This window comes from Chenopodium quinoa, unplaced genomic scaffold (genome assembly GCF_001683475.1).
Source record: "Chenopodium quinoa cultivar QQ74 unplaced genomic scaffold, ASM168347v1, whole genome shotgun sequence".
Classification (NCBI taxonomy): Eukaryota; Viridiplantae; Streptophyta; class Magnoliopsida; order Caryophyllales; family Amaranthaceae; genus Chenopodium; species Chenopodium quinoa.
In genome coordinates this window covers 1,491,754-1,505,244 of record NW_018745684.1, presented here as the reverse complement: position 1 = coordinate 1,505,244, position 13,491 = coordinate 1,491,754, and the positions used below count along the sequence as shown (strand labels likewise).

Genomic DNA, 13,491 nt, shown 5'->3' with positions numbered 1-13,491 from the left:
CTTCTGTTTACCTTTTCTTTCTATTGGTATCTTCTACCTCATTTGAATAAATGAATAAAAAATAAAAACATTTTGTTGGTGTCACATTTCAAAAATTAAGGATCAACTCATTAACGTTATCATCAAAAATTCAAAATGACGTCTCAAAAACGTGCAAATAAAGGTGCCTTAATTGCTGTGGATTTCCTGTTGGTATATTCTCAATAGCCTGACGTATTAAAAATGTTGATATAAAGCTTCCAAAATAGATAAAGGTCTTCTTTGTCACATAGTATTTCCTCTTAAATATGCCTGGCATATCCAAATACTCTGCTTTCGTGCATCAGATCATTTGATTATGTAGACTTGGCTTCCAATCTTCCGGCATACAAGTAGTAGCTTGCTTTCATACCATAACAAATGTTTTATGATTTGGACTTTCTTTTGCTTCTGTTTTCTGCCCTTTGAAAAAGTCTTCCTTGTTCATGTGTTTTACTTGCATACAGATCTCACCTTCACCCAGAAGGACAAATATTCTCTCCTCGGCTGTCATACCCGAAAAGCCTTCCTTATACAGCAAACTGCATCTTTTGTAACACATCCCGGCACCAAACGGCGTTATAATATTAAATTTGGAGCAATAATTAAGTAGCTTGTCTAACAGTTCTGCAACTAATAAAGGTGTAAAGCCTATCACGCCTTTATCTATTCCCTCTCCTTTCTTTACCAAAAGCTAACTCTAATTTGATTAATAAAGGACAACATCATAGGTTTATTGTCTGGTATTAGTTGCCTAACTTATTGGGCAAATAGTCTTTTTCTATTAAACCACTTTCTTCCATTCCCCTTATCACAAGATGACTTGAGTTATACTCCTTAGACAATTAGCCTCACCTAGGAAGAAATATTCTCTACTTATGCCTATAAATATACAGAGCATATAATGGATTATCAATTATCATTTTATGCCATCGTTCTACATATACATCCTTTGAAAGAATAAGCTTTAAAACCGTACCCAAACCAAAACTAGTACCTAAACCAGAACCAACTTGCATTGTTCATACATATTAAAAGAGCAAACATCAGGTCATTTGAAAATTCAGAGGTCATGGCAGCTTCATATAGAGATGAAGAACGCGTACCAGAGATAGTTTTCTTCGATATAGAAACATCAGTCCCAAATAGAGCAGGACCAGGCCATGAAAGAAGATTCTGGATATTAGAATTTGGTGCAATGGTGATATGTCCTCTAAAGCTTGTGGAGATTGAGAGCTACTGCACCCTCATTAAGCCGGGAGATCTCTCAGTTGTCGCGCTAAAGTCTACACGAAGTGATGGCATCACGAGAGAGGCAGTGATAAAAGCACCAACCTTTGAGGAAGTTGCTGACAAAATATTTGAAGTCTTAGATGGGAGAATATGGGCTGGTCATAATATTCAGAGATTTGATTGCCTTCGGATTAAGGAAGCTTTCGCTGAGATTGGTCGTCCTGCTCCTCAACCGATTGGCATGATTGATTCTTTGGGTGTTCTTTCTGATAAATTTGGAAGAAGAGCTGGTGATATGAAGGTATTTTTACATTTAACAATCATGTCTTTAAGAACATTACATACATATACATGATTCCAATATTTTTAACAATAATCGCGCATTAGAATTCTAGTATGTTACACTTATTGATGAGCCTCTTCATTAAATCGTTTCAGATGGCAACATTGGCCAATTACTTTGGACTTGGTCAGCAAAAGCACAGGTATGTGTATTGTATGTATTGCTTGTTTGTTTCAATCTATGATGCACATGAAGATCACGTTTAGCAGGTTAAGAAAATTTTGTTGTTTTCATGTTTTAGTTTGTGTTACCACGTTTCCTGAAGATTGTTCCATTTCCGTGCAAAATAGGTTTATATTCAACTTTCGTAAACTAACTGCAAACCACAAGGGCTAATTTAATCTATCTTCTATTTACTTTTCCATGCATGTAGGAGCCTTGATGATGTTCGTATGAACTTGGAGGTTCTTAAGAATTGCGCAACAGTCCTCTTCCTGGTAAGATGAAAAGAAAACTAGTCCGTATTAATTTCATTCTAATACAATGCAGAATCACTGGATGATTTATGAGTACTTTGATTAGAGATCTTACTGTACCTACGTTGAAATGATACTACATTTTGCAGGAATCAAGCCTACCAAATATGTTGAGTAATAACAAGTTGCATAATGGCTCTTCCAAAATTATAACACGAAGTAAAAACAACGTCGATAACAAGAGAACAGTATCAAGTTATAATAAAGAAGAATCAAGTAGCAGAAAATCTCCTCCTCCAGCTTCAATTGGGTATATAAGAGCTGTACCATATCCAACAAGAGCGAGTTTAAGAAAGGTTTTTACTATTCTTTGTTACATTTTGTGTTTCTAAAAATTCAGTTATTTGCAAAATGAACTAACATATTCTTTTGGTAAAATACAGATGACTGAAAGAGTGAAAAGTATATTATGCAAAGCCCCAAGCAGCCAATCCATCAACAACTTGATCAAGCATTCTCAATCAATTCTTCGATAGTTTAGCAACGCTTTGCTAAGAAAGATCGATCAAGTCCGGCCTTGTATGTTCGTGGATTTTTATTACACGAAGCTATTCTTCGAATTTGAGGCTACTTTTGAAATTTCAATGGATTCAGATCAAATTTTAAGGTGAAGGCTGCACAATTTGGTGAAATAATGGATGTATATGATTGATCATCTGATTTTAGAAGCAGCTACAATTGAAGTGCATGATCATGCAACAAAATTATAGCATTTGTACTAAAACTTCATTTTTTTCTCTTGGTTAAACTTCCCGCCATTCTTTATTTTATTTATTTATTTTGTGATTTAATTTGTAAATAATGATTCTTATAATTCAATTGTAAATATAAATATACCCTTCTCTTGGTACATAAATTCTCTTAAACTATAAAGATCACAATAAAATACATAGCATAGGTGTACAAAATAATGGGCTTTTCAAGCCTGTATTATTAAAACAATAGAAACCCATATGTTGACACTTCCTTAGGCCCACAATATGGCCCAATTGAACAGCAAGATCTACAACCTATGTAAGACTTTTAAGATTTCCTTACAAAAAGACTCTGTATTTCATTAAATCTTGTCACTTTAGACTTTAAACAATTCTTATATACTACCACTCTACCAGTAGTATAGTAATAATAACAACTTCATCATCAATCTTATAAAGTTATAAAATTTTGTAACTTTTTTATTTTTTTTATTTTTTTTAGGATTTATTCGAATCTAAATACGTAGTTCAAATTTTACATACAATTTCCTAATGCGGAGTATATACTATATAGGTGTGAGGAGTATATACTATACAGGTGTGAAACACGTTGCAATACTCATACATTAAACCCGACAAAACCGGGCATGTAGCCACAATAGCACCCACCCTTTCTAAAAGATGATGGTATGGTCTACCATGATCGATATAAGTCATATAACACATAGCTTTGGATGCAGATCTAATAGATCTCTCAAGCTCTAAGCTCAGTGAAGGGAACAAACTCAAATTTAAGCTAGGTGGAAGATGCTAGAAGAGCGTAGTATATACGAGTATTATTCAACAAGATGTGGAGAGGGGACCTATCTATGTCATAGAAAAAGGTACGAGTACAAAAATATATAAATACTTTTCAATTAATGATGCTTCCAGCGTATATATTGCACGAATTATATTATTATTATGTGAACATACTAACATAGCAAATATTGTCAGACATTTTTATTGCTGATCTGACATTCAAATGGGCATACATATAAATTAAGGAAGGTCGTTATCTATAGATTCAGGACCATTATTAAACTAATTAAGTGATTAAAAAAACTCTCTTGACTTCACCGATGAGTACTTTTAAATTTATTAGCAAGTATATAATGTGGTATAGTACTGTAGTAATGTATTACTCCAAGTTAGTTAGTTACTCCATATATAATGTATACTCGCTGCGTGATCAATATACAATGTATGCAATACTTTATCCGTTTAAAATACTACGTATATGATACTTCTTATATTGGTGTTTTTAAATATAGAGTCTGCATTTCATTTTAGGTTTATGGAAATATACATAGTAGGATTAGTATATATAGGACTAAATAACACTAACAAATTAATGCAATTTGGAAAGAGGAGTGGGTAGTGGGCACAAGTACGTAGAAAGGTGAAAACGAATATAGTAAACACAAATTGCATGCATGTGAACGATCATTCTGGATCTTTCTCGTCACCTAATTGTAATTATGTCTCAAATTATTGACCCACCCCGATATAATTCCTCTTAATCATAATATACAAACTTAATAAACGACTAATAATATAGTAAATCATTGAAGTAACTATTGATTAATAATTTAAAATTACAAAAATTGCAATGGCATATGCACATTCGAGAATCTTGATCTTTCATCCCACTTTTCCTCGATCACTAATCCTTTTGAGTTTCTTTTTGTAACATCAATCAAATAATTTTTTTAAAATTAAATAATTGAAGTGTAGTATGTGCACCTTTCAAATTAGTAGCAATATTTAGCATAAAAAAATCATGATAATCTTTTCTTATGTTTATTAAATTGATACTAACTTAGTACTCGGTAAATCTTTTCAAATTATAGAAATAGGAAACCAATATATTGTTTTAATTAGCTTGAAGAATTTCTTTCCTCTTAGATTTGAAAGTAATTCAACTATTCTTAATTACCTTACAGTGTATGTGGTGACAGGGGCGGACTATAAGAGGGGCTTCACAGGGCTTGGCCCCTGAAACTAAGAAAAAAGAAAAGATAATTAAATATACTTTCCAATTCCCTAAAAAGTACCTGACAAACTCAAACCCTTTCCCCTCCCTCTATTACACATTCTTCATCAACAAAAATTACACAATTGATAAATATTAACTTTTTTTAAGGTTTCAATTCAATTCCAACTTCCAATATCATTATATTAGGTATTATACTCGACTACTTCCTCAATTTTTTGTTTTTAAGTTTTTGGTTTTCAATTTTTTTTTTACTTTTTGCAATTTAATTTTTTATGTTATACTCCATACTTCGTATTGATTAATTTGAACATAAAAAACAAATTGATAATTTTAGGCGACAATACGTTATCAAAGTCAATAAATTACTCAGTTAAAAGTATAGAGCACGTTTTGCCTTCAGTATGTCGTTCATTATTTTTCTATTAATATTTATCAATTGATTGATAAATAATTTCTAACTTTTGATTTATACTTGTGATTTGTGAATTGTAATGCATTGATAATTAACAAATTAGTCACTAATGAATGTATTATCTTAAAGTTAGTTTCTTGTTTTCGTTCATATTATATTTTTGAATTGGCCCATGAAAGAAAAGGTTTCAAGATCCGCCACCGTGTGATGATGTATGTACTACCCCCATTCTTACTCAATCACTAACTCAATTATGTGGTGATGTAAACGAGATTTCACCTTATATTTAAGTATCACTTTATACCTTATAAACTTTGATCACATAGAACTCTTAAAAGTTGATAATATAGCAAATTCCTAAAATATTGTATTTAATTTAATTCAATATGGCTTGCGTTAGGATAGACATTGTTCATGAGATAGTTCAAGGTTAATGACTTGACAACCCAAATAATCTGTACAATTATGTGCGAGCCTCCAACGTGAAACTTGACATCAACTCAATATGGATAAAATAAAAAAAAAATAAAAAAAATAAAAAATAAATAAAAAAAAGTTAACGAAATCTTTAGCTCCCGACCTAAGAACTTGGAGGACCTACATAAGTACTTTTAACTGCTATTGAAGGTGTTACTAGAACAAAAATGAAGTGAATGTATGGTTGACGATCAATGGGAGATGTACATTAACCAATTGCTAGCAAATATGGACCCCCTATACTATGCACCACACACTTCATTTCATGGTCTTCCTCATTATAGACGACAATTTTTTAGCTTAATTATTTTCTAGCTTTCTCTTTATATATCCTTTTTTTTCTTTTTCTTTTTTTTTTTTTTTTTTTTGTTATCACTAGGCTGTTGGAGTGTTGGTTCTTTTGTGACTTCCATTTTTATCACTTGCTATTTTTTGGTTTTTTTTTTCACTACTTTATTAATGTTGCCTATAATATGTAACTTGTATAATCCATAAGTCTTTTGGTGTTTAGAAAGCCACAAGGACTGGTGATGAGAATTGATCCAAAGATCTCTTGGGATCGAGAGGGAAGATCTAACCACTTGAGCTATCCCTTACTCTCTTGTATACTCCATTAGTTAAGTACGATTCTAAACTTTTTTGTTCCAATTCGCCCTTTGCTCTTTGAATTCATCTATATGGACATTATACAAAGTATGTTTTTGAATTCATCTTAATGGATAATTAGATACTTGTATTTTCAACATAGTAACTTTTTCTGTTTTTTCACAATAATTAAGATATACATAACTAGTCAAACTTGCATATTAACAAGTATGGCAATCAAATGAATATAACAAAGGAAGTAAAATTCTATACAATGGTTTTGATTTGGGTAGTTCTTTCAACCCTCCAAATTCAAACGTTACTTCCGAGGGAGGAACTAGAACGAAGTGTTGTAAAAAGACGGTCATCACTAGACTCATTACCTTTTTGTCTTTGGTGTTACTTGTCAAATGCTTTCTTCGTATACTTCATAATGCTAGTACGTGTCTTCAACGTGATATGCATTGTTGCTACTCTTAATTTGGAAATAAGCTAAGATATTTAAATATGGATTAATATAATAATTTCGAATAAGTTCATATGTAATATGTAGTACTAAGATTTGTCCCTTTTATTTTGAAGTAATTGACATGCTCTTTAAACATGCATGATTAAGATAATAATTGATGAAGAGTGGGAATAATAAAATGAGTTATAAATCAGAGTATTTAACTAAAGTAAAGTTAATGGATATATTTTATTTTATATGGAGTATTATTATGAAAGGAGATATTTTCAACCTCAGAAACTCAGAAAAATTAGTGGGTCATTATTTAATTCTTAGGGATGGAAACAATTTGTTACTTACTTTCTACGTGACAACTTCATTTTTTCCAGATTTGTTTGGTTATCTCTACAAAACGGTCCAAATTTAATTACGAAGTATATATCATCTTAAATTTATTGTTTTTAAATTTTGATAAAATCGAATATTAATTTACCTCGGTATTTGGTTTTAAGCCTTAGCTTGTGAGCTACATGCACCGAAGTTACTCTAATCACAGTATCACACCTATTTATTTACTTGTATTAAAGTATACTCTATATTACACTATCTCCAGTGGTGAGACTTGAAAAAGTTTTTTAAGAGAAAGAGAGAAATTTTTACAAGGATACCAATAAGTTGGTATTTAAACTTAACAACTCTAAAAGAAAGTTGCTAAGTTTAGATATCCAATTTTGAGTCTCATTTGACAAAAAGTGTGATCCCTTATCAATATTATAATATATTTTGTAATTTTTTTTTTTTTTTAAAAAAACTTACAATATGGACTTGGTTGGCCATAAATTGAAAATGACATAATATACTTTAGAGAGTCTCACCATTGGAAAATTAGACTTCACATGAGTTGCTAAATTGAAAAGTGGGTTGGGTATCACCATTAGAGGTAAAAAAAACAACTCATTTTGTATTTCAATACTCAAAGTTGAGCCACACTAATAAAGACTGTCTTACATCTGCTGTATAATGTTCTTAACACGCCTTATAATATAATGTCTATTTTATTATCATAAATTTTTACTTAAAATATTATACTCCATATTTTAGAAATCCAAAGAGATTATATAAATCATTTTACGAGTACTTTAAAGTTTAAATTGAGACGAAAGAGTAAGTTGTAAATACGGTGTAATAAATAAAGGGAAAGGGGGTGAGGACAAGTAATTCGAGGAGCTTCTGTCTTGGACTAGGGCAAGGGACCCATATTAATTCAAAAAAGTGAATATGGATCACCAAGTGTTCCCACGTTGCAACCCGTATGGTTTATATCCCGAGTGGTGTCACTAGGGAGAGAGCAGCCTGTGATTAACATCCATCCTTAATGTTAACATTATTATGGGACCCTATCTATTGTTAAAAATGCAAACCTCCATTGTTTCGAATGGCAATGTCAATGTCCTTTTTTCAATCATTTTCATTTCTTTGTAGAGGATCAGTTTCTTTCCTCTCGAGCCTTTGGACCACTTATTTATCAATCAATCGAATTTGTCAAATGTTCGAGGATTCAAAAGATGTTCTTTTGTTAAATGGTTGCAAATCATTCTTTAGATTACATTTTTTCAAGTTGGGAATTGGCAAATTGAATAAGCATTAGATCTTCCTCTAACTTTGGTCTTTGGCATTAGACCATCGTGTTACTAATTAATGACTAATTAATGGCATTTTTTATAATGTATTTATATTCGTTTTTATAAGCTATCAACATTTATTTATTTAATATCATCTAATATAATCACTAATGACATTAGTTGATTACCTTAATTATAACATGTGAGCATGTACATGGAAATCAATTTGCCAATTGGTATACAAAGTTTGAAAAGTTCCATAATTAAAACAAACAGAAAGAGTATATGAAAGACTAAGTATCTAATTAAGTGTATCCATTTGATTTTACGCTATTAACGTATTAATTTTAACTTGGTTTTAAATTATTATATAGAGGGTGAATATTATTATCTACAGGTTAAATAGAAATTTGTTTCTAATATTTGTGATAGAGGTATAAACCAACGACGGTCAATTTACTTCTACTACGAGCTTAATCTTTTGATTGAATTAGTCCTTTTATATAGTATCAAAGCCTGCATGACAAAGAAGCTCACGTGTTCAAATCTTATCTAGCTAACCTTTCAAGTAGAATATTTAGAGATGGTTTGAGGTAATCCAAATGAGTTGACAAAACCTTCTACAGTAATAAACAAGGTGTCACTAATTGTTTCTCTCTCTAAAAGCTTTTATTTATTCCTAATTATCGAGAGGTTCATGTTGTATTCATATTTCAAACCAACGGGATCTCATGTGAGCGGGCATGATAGGATATATAAACTAATCTTTGGCTTCAACCATGAGCATTGTTTTATATACTATATTGTGTTGCAAGTAAAACTGAATGGACGAAGACCTCGCAATATACTCTATCCGTTTCAAAATAATTAACACATTAGTAAAAAAATTATAACCCAAACTAATACATAAATTATGAAAAAGTCCAAGTTTAATGTATTATGAGACAGAGAGAGTATATTTAAGGTCAAATTAATTTATTAACACGTAGGATAGAGAGCGAAAAAAAAAAGTGTGAAAAGGAAATGAAGAGAGCCAGTAAAAGATAGCCAAGTGGACAAGCTAGAAAATGAACTCGTAGGGTCTATAAATAGGAAGGCAGGAGGTGAGCATTCGACTCACTCCCAACTTCTCAAACGCAGTCGAAGAGAGAGAGATAAAAGCGAATACATACTTCTCGTCTTTCTTCACATCTGTTCTTTTCCTTCTTCCTCATTTCAGTCTTTTTCTCTTTCTCTCTCCCCCTTTCTCAGTTTTTTTTTTTTTATTTTTTTTTATTTTCCCAGATTAAGGAAAACGAAAACAGAGATCCTTAATTTTGTAAAGAACAAAAATGTTTATCGAAAATTTTAAGGTAGAAAGCCCAAATGTCACATACAGTGACAACGAAATTCATTCGATTTATAACTATGAAACTACTGAGTTGGTTCATGAAAATCGTAAAGGTTCTGGTTATCAATGGATTGTTAAACCCAAATCTGTCAAATATGAATTTAAAACTGACACCCATGTCCCTAAACTTGGGTATTTTTTCTTAATCTCTTCATTTTTTAATATAATATAATGTTTTTATGCGTATTTTAATTTACTAAATTTTATCATATGGTTGATTTAATTCAGGGTGATGTTGGTGGGTTGGGGTGGCAACAATGGCTGCACCCTCACCGGTGGTGTCATCGCTAATCGCGAGTAAGCTTCCATTTTCTTGCTTTTGTCGCCCTTTTTGTAATATTTTAATTAAATATTGCATGTTTATTTTGACTTATTATATTGGAGATTCAAACTTAATTAAAAAATGAAATCAATTGTATGATTGAATGTGTGATTGCTGATTGGATTTACAGGGGAATTTCATGGGCAACAAAAGACAAGGTTCAACAAGCTAACTATTTTGGATCCCTTACTCAGGCATCCTCTATTCGTGTTGGCTCTTTCAATGGCGAAGAAATTTATGCTCCTTTTAAGAGTCTCCTTCCTATGGTGTGTATTTTTCGACTTCGTGCATGTCATTTAATTTTTTCGTGTCGTTTAAGATTATGCGCAAGTTTTTTTGAAGGTGTCATACTCCGTATTTTGTATCATGTTTAATCGTCTGAGTAATAATGCATTGTTATTTTATACGAAGTAGTTGATCAAAGCGAATTAAGTGCTCAAATAATATGGAATGAAAAGAATATTTAATTTATGTGGTCACTTGGTGAGTGAGTGGTGGCCATTTTGTGCGTGCTTCATTTTTATTCCCAAAAAGAAACTTTTGAGAAATGAATGGGGCATAAGTGAAAGGAGGGTCAACATCGATTATTGGATTTTTATTCTATTTTGCATCAACTTGTGCAACTAGTCAAAACTTTGATCTTGTGGTACAAATTTGCTACTTACGTTTGATTGCCCTATTAGACAATTGATTCTCACCTTGGTTATGTTTCAAATGGGGTAATTTGTGGGTCATTTGATGATGACCATGTACAAACTGTTAACAAAAATAAACAATCCACTAATCTTATATGTGTAAATACCTATAAAGGGTTAAAAGATTATGTCCACGATTTTAACAATGTAATCTTGTCTGTTCGGAATTAATAGTCGTGTTGATATGATGTACAGACATACAGTATATTGAACTAGTATGGTTAATTAAGATTTATTTTGATCTTGGAAATGATAATGAAGTGAATTTATATTTGGAATAAAACAGGTGAACCCTGACGACATTGTGTTTGGGGGCTGGGACATTAGTGACATGAATTTAGCAGATGCAATGACCAGGGCTAAAGTCCTGGACATTGATTTGCAAAAGCAATTGAGGCCCTACATGGAGCACATGATTCCCCTTCCTGGTATTTACGACCCAGATTTTATTGCTGCCAACCAAGATTCTCGTGCTAACAACATCATTAAGGGCACTAAGAAGGAGCAACTTGAGCAAGTCATTAAGGACATTAGGTATACAATTGTCAAATTTTCTTATATTAAATTAATATTGCTATATGTTTCTTTTTTTAATTAGTTCAAATCATTAGCCTTTTTATTGTTAAATTTGTTGTTAATGTACACATGGACTCTTTGTTCGATATGAATTTGTACCCGTAAAACACAGGTACAATCACTTGGGCGTTAAAATTAATGCAATAACATGAAATTTATCAGTAAAATGGCGGTAGGAATGTAGGATTGGCAGATATATAATGCAGGATTATAATTTAATATTAACAATTTGCATCTGAAACTGAAGGGAGTTTAAGGAGAAGAACAAAGTGGATAAGGTTGTGGTGCTTTGGACAGCAAACACAGAGAGGTACAGCAATGTCGTGGTGGGGCTGAATGACACCACAGAGAACCTGATGGCAGCTATTGATAGGAATGAGTCCGAGATCTCACCATCGACTTTGTATGCAATTGCCTGTGTTCTTGAAAATGTTCCTTTCATCAATGGTAGTCCTCAAAACACCTTTGTCCCTGGACTCATTGATCTGGCCATTAAGAACAACTCTTTGATTGGAGGAGATGACTTCAAGAGTGGTCAGACTAAGATGAAATCCGTGCTTGTTGACTTCCTTGTTGGGGCTGGTATTAAGGTATATCTTTGATAGTAATTCCTTAATTGAAAATATAAGTGTTGTGAACATGTATTGATTTAAGTATTTGGAATGACAGCCAACATCAATAGTGAGTTACAACCACTTGGGAAACAATGACGGGATGAACTTGTCAGCACCTCAGACCTTTAGGTCTAAAGAGATATCAAAGAGTAATGTGGTTGATGACATGGTTGCTAGCAATGGTATCCTGTATGAGCCTGGTGAACACCCTGATCATGTTGTCGTCATCAAGGTATATATATTGCTCTTTCACTCAAGAAGTATGATTTTTGTGTCACTGTGTTTTGCTATTGATAATTGGACTAACATTTTTGCATGTGCTCTGTGTAAATGAAGTATGTTCCATATGTGGGAGACAGCAAGAGAGCCATGGATGAGTACACATCCGAGATATTCATGGGTGGTAAGAACACCATTGTCTTACACAACACCTGTGAGGACTCGCTATTGGCTGCTCCAATCATCCTCGACTTGGTCCTCCTTGCTGAGCTTAGCACTCGTATCCAGTTCAAGAGTGAAGCAGAGGTATTAATGGACGGATATGTCAATCATTATCTTTTCTGTCAATTGTAAAATATGTCATATTAATTGATGGTTAATGGATTTTGCAGGACAAGTTTCACTCCTTCCATCCAGTTGCTACCATACTCAGTTACCTCACTAAAGCACCTCTTGTAAGTTCAATTTACTTTCTTATCAATTGCTTTTGGTTGTTAGCATCTGTTGACAGTTACCAGTTTAATTGCAAATTTGGAGGTGGTGCGCTAGAAAAAGCCCACATGTACACTAGTACATATTACATGAAACATAGGGATGTCTCTAGTGCTACTGTGCTTGTCTTTGATGTTAAACATTGTATATAACGTCTCACCAAAAAGTTTGTAGTCATTTTCGCGTCTCAGTAATACATCTGTCCCAAAATGATCTTCACTTTTGTGTAATAACTAATAAGTTCTATACTAATAAAATGGTAATTTGAAATCAATATGACAGGTTCCACCAGGCACTCCAGTAGTGAACGCACTCTCAAAGCAGAGGGCAATGCTCGAGAACATAATGAGGGCGTGTGTAGGTTTGGCTCCGGAGAACAATATGATCCTTGAATACAAGTAGAATAGCACGTGCATAAGCAGCACAGCAGCAGTAGCCGCCACCGCCACCTTTTTAAGGCATTGCCAATAAAAAAGATGATCTGAAAGTAGTTAATTTGTGTGTAGTGCTGCTGTGTTTTTGTATTAGTGTCTGAAAAGGCAGCACCCATTAATCAAATTTTAGCTTTTGTGGTGGTTATGCCCCTTCTTCATTATTTATATGCTTCTTACTGTTTCTCAGGTTCAACAACCTTTTCTATAAGTAGTGGTACCACTTTATGTCTTTGTAATGTATATTTTCTGGTGTAAGCAGCATTCAAAGGCAAGCAGTTTTTCCCTGCTTAGCTTTAATCTATGTAATTAATTGTCAGAATTTGAAGTGTCTAGTGCATTACTTCAAGTCCTCAAGTGCTCAGCTCTAATATTTTCGTATGTTCATACAAATCGCTTGCAAAA

At 32.7% G+C, this 13,491-nt stretch overlaps 2 protein-coding genes across 2 annotated transcripts; both read left to right on the top strand.

Annotated features, from left to right (window-relative positions):
* The first annotated feature begins 583 nt into the window (after nucleotides 1–583).
* LOC110717691 (protein NEN4-like) lies at nucleotides 584–2,842 on the top strand. The gene is made up of 5 exons (XM_021896456.1): nucleotides 584–1,552; nucleotides 1,690–1,736; nucleotides 1,968–2,031; nucleotides 2,160–2,366; nucleotides 2,454–2,842. The coding sequence occupies exons 1-5, from the start codon at nucleotides 1,091–1,093 to the stop codon at nucleotides 2,544–2,546; spliced, it is 873 nt and encodes a 290-aa protein (XP_021752148.1). The 5' UTR covers nucleotides 584–1,090; the 3' UTR covers nucleotides 2,547–2,842.
* Nucleotides 2,843–9,453: 6,611 nt separating this feature from the next.
* On the top strand, nucleotides 9,454–13,414 carry LOC110717414 (inositol-3-phosphate synthase). The gene is made up of 9 exons (XM_021896102.1): nucleotides 9,454–9,869; nucleotides 9,966–10,034; nucleotides 10,190–10,325; nucleotides 11,041–11,288; nucleotides 11,578–11,920; nucleotides 12,000–12,176; nucleotides 12,281–12,469; nucleotides 12,556–12,618; nucleotides 12,938–13,414. The coding sequence occupies exons 1-9, from the start codon at nucleotides 9,679–9,681 to the stop codon at nucleotides 13,055–13,057; spliced, it is 1,536 nt and encodes a 511-aa protein (XP_021751794.1). The 5' UTR covers nucleotides 9,454–9,678; the 3' UTR covers nucleotides 13,058–13,414.
* The last annotated feature ends 77 nt before the right edge of the window (nucleotides 13,415–13,491 follow it).

Excerpts from the sequence above, each read along its gene's own strand:
- LOC110717691 (XM_021896456.1), top strand. The coding sequence starts at position 1,091 with ATGGCAGCTTCATATAGAGATGAAGAACGCGTACCAGAGATAGTTTTC. Across the intron at positions 1,553-1,689 it reads GAAGAGCTGGTGATATGAAG|ATGGCAACATTGGCCAATTA; the intron begins GTATTTTTACAT and ends AAATCGTTTCAG. Across the intron at positions 1,737-1,967 it reads CTTGGTCAGCAAAAGCACAG|GAGCCTTGATGATGTTCGTA; the intron begins GTATGTGTATTG and ends CCATGCATGTAG.
- LOC110717414 (XM_021896102.1), top strand. The coding sequence starts at position 9,679 with ATGTTTATCGAAAATTTTAAGGTAGAAAGCCCAAATGTCACATACAGT. Across the intron at positions 10,035-10,189 it reads GGTGTCATCGCTAATCGCGA|GGGAATTTCATGGGCAACAA; the intron begins GTAAGCTTCCAT and ends TTGGATTTACAG. Across the intron at positions 11,289-11,577 it reads CAAGTCATTAAGGACATTAG|GGAGTTTAAGGAGAAGAACA; the intron begins GTATACAATTGT and ends CTGAAACTGAAG.